Source organism: Meles meles, chromosome 11, assembly GCF_922984935.1.
Source record: "Meles meles chromosome 11, mMelMel3.1 paternal haplotype, whole genome shotgun sequence".
NCBI lineage: Eukaryota > Metazoa > Chordata > Mammalia > Carnivora > Mustelidae > Meles > Meles meles.
Window position 1 is genome coordinate 4,364,510 of NC_060076.1, and position 15,364 is coordinate 4,379,873.

Genomic DNA, 15,364 nt, shown 5'->3' on the forward strand with positions numbered 1-15,364 from the left:
TCAGTTCACCCCTTTAAAAGTGGGAGAGTTGGGAAAAATGATTTTTAAAGTCCTTTCCAGCTCTAAGGTTATATGATTCTCTGAATCCACGTCTTCCCTCGGGGCCCCACGTAGCGCAGGCACAGGCGTCGTGATCGCTGAAACCGCTCGCTGTGCCCTTCTCTTCGTGTGGGCTTAGTACGGAGAAGAAGCCTCCTGATGCGCTGTCCTGAAGAAAAGTTGTTCCGAGCTGCGTCCAGCGGCCTCTCCCTCCCTCCCTCCCGATCCCCCACCCTTCCAAGCACGCTTGGACGAACATCACTTAAAATACAGCAGACCCATTCAGGACGCCTGCATGTTACACTTGACCTTGTTTATACTTGGGAAATAACATCCGTGGATGACCAAATGATTGACTTCTTTTCCCCTCCTTTTTTAACGTGCCCCGTCCCCTGAAGCGGAGCTCGGCCATCCAGCCTTTGTCTGAATGACTGATACCGTGCTGCCCCCTCACCTCACACGTACTTGCTTTTTGCCTGGTCCCAGGTTCCACATGCAAAGGAGCTTTTGCTCCCCTCCCCTCCCCTCTCTCCCAGACATGCCCACCTCCCTGTATCCTGGACACAGATACTGCTCAGTTCCAAAGTGCCTTTCTCCCCGCACCAGCCTCAAAGGGAAAAGCTTTTTAAGCGAGCCATTTCTCTCACCTCTGACCTCGTAAGCTCACGTGGTCTGCCAGTGCAGGCAACATCTCAGCTACCAGATTTGTTAAGTCTGTGACAACAGTGCGTGGCAGAGCGCAACCAAATATTTTTGCTACTATCCTCAACTTTCCTCCCACTTTCCCTCCTTATCTTGGGACTTGCCGTGCCATCGTGAGCAGGAAGTTCTCTTACTGGGATTCAGCTTGCCAGGCGGCCGTTAGACCCGATAGAGAAGACCGCCGATGCCGCTCCAGCTGCCCAGAGCACAGCCGGCCCACAGGCAACGAGGCAGCGATGGTCCGGCTGAGGGCACCTCCGGGTCAGGGTGATGACCGGCCGGGAGGCCCACTGGCTTCCTCTGACTCTTCCCAGCCTGACGTTGGAGCACTCCTGGGGACACAGGAGGGTAGTGAGTGAGCTCTTCAGAAACGTGCTGCTCGGTAGTAGAAGTGTTACCTTGGTAACGGCGAGCCCGCTTCATTACCAGATGGCATTAGCTTTATTTGTGGTATCCCAGGCAGTTGCCAAGAACCAGCCTGTAGCCCCTGTCACTGGGCGTTTTGCCCAGGACCACGGCCGGCACTGGCTGCTTTCTGGAACGATGTCCATTGGCCGGTTTACGATGCATTGCCCGGTCAGGTACCAGAACTCCGAGATCATTACAGCCTGGCGCAGCCAGTTACGTTCGAAGCTAGCGTAGTCTGGATTCGTGAGAATCTGAATCCTTGTATTGGTGACATGAGGGCTGGGAAGAACATCAGTGTGCGTTAAGCTCCATCTCGATGGGAGCTGGAAAGGCTCCTGTGGCCCTTTCCACCACAGCTCGCTCAAGAGACTCAGCGGCCGGCCACTCTTGGCTCTGTCGTGTGCCGCACCGGCAGCCACGCGTCACGCGGATCCCTCGATGATTCCCTCACGGTCCCTCCGCACTTCACAGCTGAATAAGCAGGCCTGAGAGGTGGTTTGACTTGCCCTCGGTCGCATGGCCCAGTGACAGATGTGGGACTGAAGCCCAGTGTACTTGACCTACACACTAAGTGGCCTCTTTTGGGTGTCAGCAAGGTATGTCTAGATCAGCGCACAAGACAGCTTCATCCATGTCTTCCCCGAACCTGCCCCGACTCTCTGGCTTGCCGACCCCACTCGGCCGTCATTCGTCAGAAGGCACATTTTTGTTCAGCCCTCAGGGCCCAGCTCTACGGTCACCCTCTCTCTGCAGGTCCAGAGAGCCCCAGGTCCCACAGCAGAAGGGTAAATTAACATCAGTGGCAAGATCACTGAACTGGTTCCAGCTTTGCTGTTACTTGGCTTCAAATGGTTTCACTTCCACCAAATCCAGACCTGGCTGGGGCGGAGGAGCAGCAGTTAGTGCTGGGAACCTATCCCACCCGGCCCGTTCCTCACCCTCGCCCAGGGCATGGTCTTGCTGACCTTCACCGTCACTCTGAGGTGGAGCTGTCGTGACCTTCGCTGGGTGAGAGGAAGCCCACATTCAGAGCCGGTAGACGGCCGGCCAGGCTTTGCAGCCCCAGTGCTCAAACCTGCCTCCCAAGTGCATCTGGAGCCTCTCGCTCTCAGGCTTCAAAGTTGTGTACGTAGTTGCGTTCCGGCCATGCTAAAAATTCAGAAAGCCATAAGCCTACGCATATTCCACCTAGATGGGCACCAGCGTCCTTTCTCGGTTTCTAAAAAATAAGAATGGACAAACCTGGGGCACCTGGGTGGCTCAGTAGATTAAGCATCTGCCTTTAGCTCAGGCCATGATCCCAGGGTCCTGGGATCGAGCCCCACATGGGGCTTCCCGTTCAGTGTGAGCCTGCTTCCCCCTCTGCCTCTGCCTGCTGCTCCCCCTACTTGTGCTTGCTCTCTCTGTGTGTCAAATAAATAAAATCTTTTTTAAAAAAGATGAAAGAATGGACAAACTTGATAGAGCTTTACCGATTTGAAAGATAATGGAGATGTCCGCAAACTGCTGCAGGCTAGTAGGGCACAAGCCGTGGGGACACTCACTGAGGGAGAAGGTGGAAAGGAGAATACAGACCTAATTCATATTCATAAAATGAAAAACAAAAATTTTAAGCCTTCAAAATTCTTTGCCCCTCTTGCCCTGGCCATGGTCCTGAAATGCCGTTTTCCATTGAAAAGAGCCAGGGCTGTGGAGTAGATGGCTGACTCGTGACCTCAGGCAGGAATTGTACTGGACCAACCTGGACTGGCCTGTACCAGATAGCAGGGGAGCCATCAGAGAGACTAGAGTGTGTCAGAGGGACTCAACCAAAGAGACGCCCGTGAGCCACAGGGCAATGTGAGCATCAGTAAGAACATAAGACTAATGATTGTATCAGGTATGAAGACGTCAGATATGTTGACATCCATGAGTTTATAATAATGTTGGGTGGAAAACTGAGCCATCCGCATGGGAACGAAACTAGTGGACCAATGCCTTGTTTTGAAAACGAGTAAATAGAGCATTTATCCTGCCTTTCCTGTGTAACAGACTTAATCACTGAGTAGCCAAGTAGTAGATGGGGGAAGTTTTCCTTTATAAAAGTGCCCCAGCTAGTAAACAAAGAGAACGATCACATTAGTGTGTGGCCGGCTGGAGACCCTGGTGAATTAAAGGGTCAGCCCCTCCCAGTGTCACGTGCTGAGACACCAAGTTCACTTGGCCCCCAGGGTAGACCCTAACACCCCCCGTGAGCTCGCCGTGCCAAAAGAAATCAAGCCTGAATCCCCTCTCATGCCAGTTTGCAGGAAGTACAGAGTAAGGAGGAACGTGTGAAGTACACCGTAGGGATGCCGTCAGCGAAATCCAGACTGCGGGAAATGCTGTACAAAACAGTGACCCAGTTTCTTCAACAAACAAAATCAGGGGTGGGAGGAGAGATGGGGAACCTTTAGTTTAGGAGAGCCTCTTGAGACATGTCGGCCAATCACGTTGTATGGGCTATATTGGGATCCTGGCACAAGCAGACTTTTTTTAAAAGTGGCATTTACAAAACTATTGGAAATTTAAACCCTGACCACTTCAGTTTTAAAAATCCTGAAAAAGAATTGTTGATTGAGGTGTGGGATGGCATGGTAGTCTTGCATTTTTTTTGTTTTGAGAGTCCTTTTAGAGACACAGAAGGATACGTTTACAGATGAAATGACGATACTATGGCTGGTTCTTGTTTTGACTTAACACAGGAAGGGAAAGTAGGTGGGGTGGAGGGAAACAGGATTTGCCAAGAGCTGTGGTTGCTGGAGTTTGGGGGCAGGGGTCTGTGGAGGTTCTTTCTTCTGCTTCGCTTACTTTGTATATGTGTTTAAGTGTTTCATAATACATGGGTTCAGGGCACCTGGGTGGCGCAGTCAGTTAAGCATCTGACTCTTGATTTCTGCTGAGTCATGATCTCAGGGATGCCGGGCTCCATGCTCAGTGGAGAGTTTGCTTGCAGATTCTCTCCCTCTGCTCACCCCACTCACACGCACACGCTGGCTCTCTCTAGAATAAACAAATCTTTGTGAACATTTTTTAGATAAATAAATGGGTTCAAGAAATTAACTAAATTGCTCCTTCCAGGAGGGGATGGCTTTGACTTTGTTTTCTTTTGGTTTAGTGGTACCTGTTATTGACAAGAGAGGACTGGAGTAGGTATGTTTGTACCGTCGTAGCTGGCATAGATAACCCTTACGGCTCCTGTCGGCAGATTGCATCGGAAGACTAAATATTTGTACTGTTGGCCCTAGTAATTACAATTGTACAAAGCTGTCTCCAGGAAATAATCCCAAACACAGCAAAAGCTTGGTGAACAAAAGTGCACATTGTAGGCATATTTATATTGGGGAAAACTTGGAAGCAACTCGTGTCCAGCAATAGGAGAATGGTTAAAGAATTGTAAATGGATGCTCTCAGTAGAGTACCAGGCAGCACAGAGTGCCGTTTTGAAGACTGCACAGCGGTAAATAACAATGTATACATAGTATCTTTAAATAAAAATTTGATTTTGAAATTAGGTATATAGTTTCAGGTTTTTGGTTTTTGTTTTTGTTTTTTTAAGATTTTCTTATTTATTTATTTATTTATTTGACAGACAGAGATCACAAGTAGGCAGAGAGGCAGGCAGAGAGGGGGGAAGCAGGCTCCCTGCAGAGCAGAGAGCCTGATGCGGGACTCGATCCCAGGGCCCTGAGATCATGACCTGAGCCGAAGGCAGAGGCTTTACCCACTGAGCCACCCAGGCGCCCCAAGACTTTGGTTTTTTAAAGATTTTATTTATTTATTTGTCAGAGAGAGAGACAGAGAGAGAAAGATCACAAGTAGGCAGAGGCAGAGGGAGAAGCAGGCTCCCTGCCAAGCAAGGAGCTCGATATGGGACTCGATCCCAGGATGCTAGGATCATGACCCGAGCCGAAGGCAGCTGCTTAACCAACTGAGCCACCCAGGCGTCCCAAGACTTTGGTTTTTTAAAGAAATAAAAGCTTAGTTATCTCTGCTAATTGGCAAAGAGCGTTAAAATGGGCGGTGGGAAATGCGGCCCTGTTGGAGACGGCGTGCGGCACCTCCGCTGCAGCCCAGCGAGAGGCTCTTATTTCAGTGCTTAGAATCACGAACCTGTGAACTTGGTTCTTTTCCTCCCTCTCTCCCTTCCTCTGTGTAGCCTCCATGTGAACTAGGGAGAGTTGGGGCTCCTACCTTGGTGGTTTACTGACATCCTTATCTAGTGATTTCCAGTTCTTCAAGAGATGCCCCATTGCATGTTACATGGTGTCGCAGGATTTGGAAGTACTTTCCAGAGATGAGATGTTTTATTAACATTCTCTTGAATGCAGATAAGGGTATCATCTCTTCTTCTTACGCTGTTTATAATTCTGGACCATTGTAGGCATACAAAAACAGAGATCTTCTCAGCACTTAGAAGTTATCGAAGGAACCAGATACTGGGAATGTTTGCTGATACCCAGTACTCGTCAAGGAAAGAGGAGGGTTGTTTCTGGGGACAGTCAGACAGCAGAGAACAGGGACGTGAAGAGAGGGTGCTTGAAGCTGGCGTCAGCAGCAGCAGAGTATATGTATTGGGTCAGACGAGTAGGCTTGGGGTGGGGGCCCTTTTCAGCCCATTCTGTGATATGGGAGCCCCGTCAGACAAGCTGGACCGTGGGCCCTGCGTGGGTCTGGTTCCCAGTCTGCCTCCTGGGTCTCGTCTGGGACATGAACAGAAGAAGTACAGTAAAGCATCAGAAAAGTTACATGAGCCCCTAAGAGAAAGGAAGGTGCTGTTTCTAGTCTTCGTGCTGAGCCCATTCCAAGCACAGCAGGTTCCTTTTGCCCTGGCATTGTATGAAACTACACTTCTTTTTAGGTGTGTGGGTTTTTTTGTTTTTTTTTTTTATCCATAATACATGCTTAGGTTCTAAGAGAGTAAAAGCACTTAATGTATTTCCAGGATCACGTTCCTTTTCAGAGATAAAATCCAGCTACTTTCCTTTTACCTTTCAGAACTTACTAGAATCGCTTCTGCACTGACTCCGGGCTGTTATAGATAGATAGTTCAGCCAGGTGGGCATCTGCCGCCTGCCTTTAAAACCTTAGTGGTTTTCTTTTATTTTTTTAAGATTTTATTTATTTACTTGACAGAGAGAAACCACAAGGAGGCAGAGAGGCAGGCAGAGAGAGAGGAGAAAGCAGGCTCCCTGCTGAGCAGAGAGTCTGATGTGGGACTCGATCCCAGGACCCTGAGATCATGACCTGAGCCAAAGGCAGAGGCATTAACCCACTGAGCCACCCAGGCGCCCTGCCGCCTGCCTTTAATCTCTCCGCTCTGTTCTTCTGAGTACTCCATGGGTGTGTGTAGGGCCATGAAATCCTAGGGAAACAAATGTGCTTACCAAATCCTAGGATGCCAGAATCCTAGGATAGCCTTGGAAAAAGATCATCCTAAGACAGAAAGAAAAGGAAACTTTACTTCTTCCAGCAGGTATCAAACATATGGAACTTATCCCGAGATTTATAAGCCAAAAATTCACGTACATTCAGTGTAGTTAATCCTGCAAGAGGGCCTTGTTCAGAGCTTGTTCCCGAACGCTCTAGGATGCCCTCCCTCGGAGGGCCCTCCCCTGCGTCCGTCAGCAACAAGAGGGAGAGGTGAGCCTTTCTTCTTCACAGAGTCTTGCCCGGCTCAGGCATTTGCACGTTCGAGTGTATGCTTTCATGTTTGCATGCATGTGTTTTGACAGGTGACCTTGGGAAAGGTGTTGAAAGTGATCGTCGTCATGCGGAGTCTGTTCATTGATCGAACAATAGTCAGGGGATATAGTGAAAATGTCTACACAGAAGATGGCAAGGTAAGCATTCTGGAATCTTTTGTTTCATCGTCTTTCTTTTTCTGTGTCCCAGAACAAACGTAGTAGAGTCCCAGATGAATGACATTAAACACCAGCAGTCATAGCTGAAATGATCCGCAAGCATGGTTTCTCAGTACGAAGACGAACGCTTTACAGAAAAACATTTCTCTCTCTCCCCTTGCATTTTTCATCAAGCTTCTGCTTTTTCCTTTAAGCCTGATGCCCTTAGTTGAATTTCTAATTTATCACCTTAGACCCCAGTTGCCTCATTAAATGTGTCTTCTGAGGAAATGGATTTCTTTCTTTCTTTCTTTCTCCCCCACCCCCACCCCAGTAGCACAGCACATCAATAGCCCAGGGTTCGGCATTTTCGGCATTTTGCTTTTCCTCGAACGATGAAGAAAATTCGAGCTACTTTGACTTACAACTTGCTCGGGATCTTTTCCCCTGGAACTAACAAGGAGCCCTGAGGCGGCGGCTTGTCCTCTGAGCTTCACACTGAACACTGCAGCTGAAGAGAGAGGACCTCTTTCCATGGGTGGTTTGTCTCGTGGAAAGTTCACCCATGTGAACCCCTAATTTCTCTTGACTGCACACTGGCCATATGGCTCTCTGGGGAGCTTCAGAGGGTGCTGATGGGAGCTGACAGCCTTCGTTTGTGTTGGCGTCCGGAGCCTGGCGAGGGTTCCGCCTGTGACCCCCAGCCAGGCGCGTCCCAGCCACTCCTGGCGCTGAGCCTCCGTCTGTCCCTCTCTCCTGCGCTTTCCCTTCTCTTCACGGAGTCCGTTCCGAGTCTTTTTAAAGATTTTATTTATTTATTTGACAGAGATCACAAGTAGGCAGAGAGGCAGGCAGAGAGAGGGAGAAGCAGGCTCCCTGCTGAGCAGAGAGCCCGATGCGGGACTCGATCCCAGGACTCTGGGATCACGACCTGAGCGGAAGGCAGAGGCTTAACCCACTGAGCCACCCAGGCGCCCCGCCCATTCCGATTCTTGTTTGCGGTGGTACTGGCACTCACCACCCAGTGCCACATGATCGTGAGGGTAGATCGCTCTTCAACGAAAGGTCACCAGTTAGCTTAGCCCGCAACGGTGCCTGCGCGGAGAGCTGGGACCTGCAAAGCGATGAGGTTTGTGTTTGGAGCAAGTGACCCCGCGTCTCCACAGCCCGCACAAGTGTTGTCAACAAGGGAAGCTACTCTTACTTCCAGGACCTGGCCAAGTTCTCATAGCTCTCCCCATTGAACACAAAGCGTTCAGTGCCCTCTTCCTTTCGGGAAAACACCAGAGTGTCTTCAGCGCACGTGTGCGGAGTAGACGCGTCCCTGGGGCAGGCGCGGTCTGCGCGTGTGATGCGTGAACCCCGGCGGCAGCACTCGCGAGCCGTTCCCAATTAGGGAGCAGCCGCAGAAGCCACCCCGCCCAGGAGCCCCCACGACCCTGGTCCCAGCCGATTAGAGATGTGGTTCTTGTCGCCTTTGTTCGAGGTTCGCGACCCCTTAGTCACACCTGGTATGAGTCAGGGTCCTTGCCCTCCAGGGACTTGGAAGCACACCGGGGAGAGAGAGCTGGAAACACAGGAAGCCACAAGAGGTGTGAACTCGGGAGAGGGAGGAAGCGTTCTCTGAAGCTAGAGTCCAGGGAGGGAGGGCTTACCTACTTGGCCGATCTCTTTCACACTGTATGTTTCTCCACACCGGAAGTGTCCTCCCTAAGCCCTGTAAAGCAAAGTGCTCGGCGCTCTGCCTCCTGGTCAGCACTCAGTACATCACGAATACCCTTCTTATTGTGCACTTAGAACAAGGGATTTAGACAATGGTCACATATGTACGCTTCTAGGATTTCTCTCGGGTAACTTCCCGTCAGGTGCTTCCAACGATCTCCCCACCCCCGCCCCATACCGTGGTTTCCTGTGTCAGCCCGCGAGGACCACTCCCGACCTGCGTCCCGACCTGTCTAGGCGGGACCTCTCCTCCCCAGGCGCACCTCCCGTTCAGCCCGTCCCAAACTCTGCTCACCACTTCGTTCCCGAAACTCGGGTCCCTCCCGCTGTTCCTCATCTGGGGTCACTGTACCACCACTTCATCACTCAAGCTATCCTTCCCTCCCCCAAATCTAGTCTGTCCGCGGGTTCGGTTTTCCCCTGCTTAAATCTCTCCCAATTGTGCTCCTGCTGTCGGTCTCCCCTTCTTCCGGTTCTTATTTCTCAGTGGAGCAAGTGCACTGGCCGCCTCATGCCTCGTCTCCAGTCTTCCTTCCCTCCCATGGTCTGTCCTTCCCTGGGCTTCCAGAGCAGTCTTCCCAAAATACACATCCAAGCGACTGATTTCTTGCTCGCACCGTCCCCTGTTGCCCAAAGCAGGCAGGAAAGTAGAATATTAGTAGGTCTTAGACACAAAGCAGTCCATGGTCAAAATGTCTGAGAAACACGGGGTTTGAGAAGGTTCAGTAGGTTTCTTTACTAAAGAAATCCTTGGAAACTTCAGTTTGCTTAGTGTCCTATGAATCTCCTAAGAGGCGCATATGGTATGGGGTATTTTCCTAACTTATTTGAACCCCAAAGTCATTGTTTCTTCCTTTCTTCTCAGTGTATTTTGACACTGACGTTTTGCAGAACGCGCCTCTGAAAACCCCAGCTTCCAGAAAAATCCACTCTTCAGCAGCACATAGAAATGCCAGGTGATCTGACCCCTGCCTTCCTTACTGACCCCAGCTGCCGTCATTCTCTGCGCATGTTTTGTCTCACTCTCCAGCCTTCTGTGCTGTCTGTGGCTCCACAACTCTCTCTCTCAGTGCCCTCCGCCTGGGATGCTTCGTGGTCTCGCCCACCTGACACACTCACTCTTCCCTTCACCCTGGCTTACTGCTGTCCTCTTTGTCATCCTGTCCCCGTTTCCCAGGGTCTCTTAGATGAGCCCAGACTCTAGAGCCTCCTCGTGAATACATCATAGACTTTTGAACAGTCTTTTTCTAGGACTAGAATCAGTACATCATGGTTATTTGTTGACATGTTTCTCTTGCAATTAATAGAAACACCAAGTACTCTGTATGTTGTCCTGGTAGGCGTCGTGCCAAGCAAACTTTGCCCACAGTGGTCATTGAGTCCTAGGTTCTGCTTAAATTAGTCTCATTCTCCAGAGAGGGCAGCGGAGACCTCGAGTGTACAGGGACTTGCCTGCAGCCACACCCACCAAGCCTCAGAGCTCCATCTGCTGGGAGCACCTCAAGGGCGAAGACCCTGTCCCCGTGATGCAAGGGCGAAGACCCTGTCCGGTGATGCTGTCCCAGGGAGCCGGTGCAGTGCCTGGAGTGCTGGAGGAGCCCAGGGCTGTGTGGGAGGGGACCGTGGAGAAGCCTGCTTGGGATGTGCTACTGCTTTAGCCGGAGTGGAAGGGTGGAGAACTGAACATCAGAGACGAGGACCGAAAGAAGCAGCCGGGAGTGGAGTCATAGTGCAGAAAATGAAGGGCACACACACATGCGCACGCGGCGTGCGTCTTCTTAATGAGAGATTAGCGTGGGTTCTGTGTTCATCAGAAAGAAAATGATATGTGTCTGGGAACCTGAATTCGGCTCTGACTCATATCACAAATGCGATACTGGAGGCCTCTTGCTGTTTTACAGCTGCACACACTGGCCCAAGTGGTCAGCAGGGACCCTAAAACGGGGAATAGCAAGACTGAGAGGGCCAGGGCACTTGTTGTTGGAAAGGCACACTAACCACGTTTGGCAGAGGCGCTCTCAGAACGACCGCTCTGCCCAGAATCGAATCCTAGCCAATTTGATTAGCCCCTTCTTTTTTTCAGAGCACTTTACAAAACCATGCGGACGTTATTAGTGTGCTATTTTGAGTACTGATGCTGGTACATGTGAATTTGTGTATAGTTAGACACATGTAAGCCTTAGTGTAATTAACATGCTGAAATGTCTAGCCCATCCCCAACAAAATGTAACCTTTGGAAGCAGCCCCTGGAGTGTGGGGTGTGGTCCTCGAGACCAGACTGCTGCTCGCAGTTCTGTCCGCCTTTGCTGAGTTGGTGCCAGAGCGCTTGGGGGGGGGGGGTACGGCGTTCCCCGCAGTCTGAGCGCTCACCCATGCATGCCGGGTGCCGTGGGCGTGGCTTGGAAAGCCGGACGTGCTGGGGTCTGAACTTCTATGACTGCTGGAGTCTCTGTCCCCCAAACCCAAAGCAACCAGCACCTCCTGAAAGGTTTAATTATCCCTGTTGCTACAATAGTGGCCCGGTGCCCCGTCCACCCCCGAGCCCCAGCTTTCCAGAACTGGCAGGATTTTCCCCATCAGAATGCCAGCAAGGCTGTCGCTTTGCACTTTGCAGTAACTCCTGCTGCCGCCCGCATCGTCTGCCTCTTTACCTGGGATGCATACTTCTGAGACCAAGCTCTAGTAGAGTAATTCCTCTAATGAAATATAAAAATGTTTTTTAAACTTACCAACCCACTATTCACTGTAACCAGGGAGGCACAGAGAGCCATAACTCAGCATGTTAAAAGGCAGATATAAGTTGAAATACCTGGCCGTTGTCCTGACTTTATACCCGCCAGACTTAAGTGAAAAAATGTGTGTCTCGGTTGAATTTATCTTATTAGGGGATTTAGGTTATGTTAATGCTATAGCTTCATTAATTACCCCATATCAATAAAAAAGGCAGCTTTTAGCCTCCTAGCGAAAGAGAGGAAAGAAATAGTGGTATCAAAGGGAACCTTCAAAGACAGCCAGAGCTGTCTCCAGGGTAATTTCTGATCCCCGCATTCTTCCCACTTCAAAGTTGGATGTGTGTGTGTGCGTGGGTCGAGGGGGTTGGGGAAGCTTGAATCTGATTTCTCTAATAAGTGTTGGCATCAGCCCCGTTTGATATTAGATGCAGGGAACATTTTGATTTGTTATAGCCTTTGAAATTGTTCAGACGACCTTCAGGAAAACGGCCTCTTGTTACTTATGGGGGAAGGGGGGAGAGCTGGGGAAGGGGCCTCCTGTTTAATTCGCATGCGGACGGTGCCCGGACTGGTGCCTTCAGCAGTTGCTAGTAACAAATGTGTGTCCTGATCGCAGGTGGAAAGTTGAAGACCAGCAGACGCTTAGCACCAGTTCTGGGGTGAGACTTGTTCTCTTCCTGATTTGCCAGGGAGGACTGGGCGCAGTAAGAAGGCGACTCGGTAGAACTTTATGGCTTTGAAAAGTTTTGCGTAATCATGGAGAGACGCCCAACCACTGCTGGTTTACGGCCCTCTGCCCCCCTGACGCACCACCTGTTGACCTCACAGTGCTCATAAGTAAAAGCTTCAGAAGTTGAAGGCCCTTGTGAAGCTTAAGAGTTTTATTTGGAATTGTAATTTTCGATCATTTATGGTACCTTGTACTATTTTTTGGAATGAAGAATTGGTAACTTTCTGAGAAGCTGCCAGAATTTCCACTGGCTGCTAAGCGAATTTCAGTGGCGATGATTGTCACACGAGCGGCCTCAAAGCACATTTGTCATGTGGGACTTCTGCAAGAGCCCCCCCCCCCCCCCGCAACAGCTGCCCCCGCTTGGGAGTGGGGCTCTCAGCCGTCCTGAATTCTAGCTGCAAGGCAGTCTTCCTCCCAGCTTGAGAGCTGGGCCTCTGGAGACAGAGCTGGTTTCGAATTTTCTTCCACGTACTCGTGTGATGGTGGACAGGTTACTTAACTTCTCTGAGCCTCTGTGTCCTCTTCTGGGAGGTGGGATGGTTTCATCATCCCCGTCCAGATCTCTGGGAGGATTTCGGAAGCTAACACAGCCCCGTATGCTTGGGCCCTACGCTCAGAGGGACGTCTGCTTGTCTCTCTCCCTCTGTCCCCCCCCCCCCCAAATAAATAAAATCTGAGAAAGAGAGGGAGGGAGTGAGGGAAGAAGGAAGGAAGAGCAGGTGTAGTACAGGACACATGCATGGTCCTCAGTGAATGACGTCTGCCCTCACCGGTGTGCAGCCGCGCCGATGGCAGGGGTCATTGTCATAGCTGGCGTGCCTCCTGATAGTGGGCCATTCTGATGTTTCTTTTCAATAAGTCAGTTTGATCGTCACCGTTCTTATTAGTCGAGAGGGCTTTTGACGTCTTGATGTTTAACCTGAGAGCAGATGTGTCTGTGCTAGAGTGGTTGGTCATCTGTGGGGTTTGTTTCCATTTTACCCCAGAATAGAGCACATTCCTACCCGTAAAATACTCATTCCAGTCCCGAGTCCCAGAGGCTACTCCTAAGACTGCAGATTCCGCCACCAATTACCATAAGGCTGGCTTTTCCATTTTAAGATCTTTCTAATTCTTGCCCAGAATACTGAGAGGTGCTTTACTTTCTTTCCCTGACATTGTAGTTCAGAATAATTTCCCGTTCACCAGGCTGAAAGTTTACAGCTTCCAGAATGCTCCTTTATGAATATCACAGCCAGCAAAAAAATTGGTAGCCATGCCCGCCTTTGCGGTACATAAACTAATGCTGATAAATATTCACTTGGGTCGGTCCGGGCTCCCTGAAATGAATTTCTGAAATCTTCTTGGCCCTGAGGAGAGGCAGGGCACTGACTCCAGAGCGCTCACTTAGATGCCTTTCTTCGGCATAAATCTAGCAGAAAATGAAGTCCAAACTGCCTGCTGTGCCGTCGCGGCAATAGGGGGACCCATTGTTCTCGGCTCCCTTTCTTACCGTGCGCACCTGGCACGTGGGGCGTATTGTCTGACAGCCTTCCGTCCCAGACGGCTGCGGCTCTTCCCTAGGGCCCTGGATTATATATTTAAACCGCCTTTCAGAAAGAGCAGCCCGCCGCCTTTGAATGAGCGTGGTGTGTTTGAGAAGCCGCAATTAGGCTGGAGAGTGCATCTCTTAATTAAACTTGGGCGCGTTCCTCCCTAGATGATTTCTCTATTAAAACATTCTGCAGATACTGAAGAGTTGGGGTGATTGGTTTTTTTGTTTTAATAATTTCCTCTTTTACCATAAAAGCTATAACTTTTTGGTTTATGTGCCGCTTCTTCCTTTTCTCGTTTTCCGTAGCCCCATGTTTATGTCTTGGTCTGCCTGCGTGGGGTGGGAACAGGCAGGAAGGATAAACAGCGGAGAAGCTCCGAAGAAACAGCTGTCGGCTTCCAGTGGGAGGGTGGGGGCCGGGGGGGCTGTGGTAGTTCCGAGCTGAGACACTGATGTTATACTCTCCCTAAAATTTAGAATCTTTGGCATCTCCCTGTCATCTTGGCAGTGATTTGGCAGAACTGAGAGATACAAAAAATCGTTCTTACTCCTTCTGCACTCTCTGAATAATCTGTAAGTGCCGCATTCTGTAAGCCCTGGGCTCCGCTGCGGCACGCAGAGCCCGTAGGAACCGGCCTTCTCCTCCCGAGGATGCTGGCCGGTGGTTTTCTTCAGCAGAATTGACAGTGTGGGGTTCATTCCATTGGTCTTTTTTTGAGGTTTCCTTCAAAGTTACCTGAAGTAGCATGTCACTTTTCCCTCTACAGATTGCTAGCCTACCAAATTAAAATTCTAATGCCTAAAGATTTTTTTTTAATCAGCTGGCTTGCAGGGTGGTGCAGTGACTGAAAATTGATACCACCTTTCTGAAGAGCAGCTGAGCCAGGGTTGAGGGAGAGGGGTCAGCTGGGCGCTTCTCTGGAAGTCCAGGGAGGGGACGGCAACGCCGGAGGGGTTAGGGAGAGGTGGGCGCGTCCGAGTGACTGTTGGGCGGAGTTCTTCCAGTCCTTTTCCTGGGCGCGGACCAGCTAACACGCCCTCTCCAGCAGGAGCCCCACAGGGGCCCAGGGAAACCCTCTCAGAACCCTCTCAACCTCTTCTGCGGCCTGAAAGTTCTCAGACACGGCGCAGCGTTCGCGCAACTCTTTCTGAACAGGAGGAAGCCAGGGAGGACTGAGTGGGTGCCTGTGCGCAGAACCCCCCTCAGTTCCGAGGACCATTTTCAGAAAACCAGATCTGGGTTTTTTCCTCAGAACAAAATAGAACTCTGAGCTGCCCCATGTCAAGTGCAACACTTCACTTCCTATCGTAGAGGAATCTTCCCGTGAGATAACTGCTCGTGTCCCCAGGCGCTCCACGGTCAGAAACTCAACCTACAGGCCATACAGCCATGTCTCGGTTTCCGCCGGGACCCCGGCCTACCCCAGAGGCAGCTTCCAAGAGGCCCATTTTGTTCAGCTCTGGAACTCACATGTTACAGTTGACTTTCTAGCACCCGTGGGACATACTGACTCTTCTAATCTGTCCTGTCCTTGAGCTGTCTCCCAGCACTGTTTTGGGGCAATTCTGGTGTTGTTCTACTCAATTTATCAGTATAAACTCATGAAACAATGAGTTTGTTTCAAACTCAATA

The 15,364-nt window shown here is 50.5% G+C and overlaps 1 protein-coding gene across 2 annotated transcripts in view; it reads left to right on the top strand.

Moving 5' to 3' along the window:
• The window catches only part of MED27 (mediator complex subunit 27), a 208,348-nt gene that overhangs the window by 159,106 nt on the left and 33,878 nt on the right, over nucleotides 1-15,364 (top strand). For both annotated transcript variants that reach the window (XM_046022274.1, XM_046022275.1), the window contains exon 5: nucleotides 6,903-7,010. In XM_046022274.1, coding sequence (XP_045878230.1) covers nucleotides 6,903-7,010 — 108 coding nt within the window. The remainder of the gene's footprint in view (nucleotides 1-6,902; nucleotides 7,011-15,364) is intronic.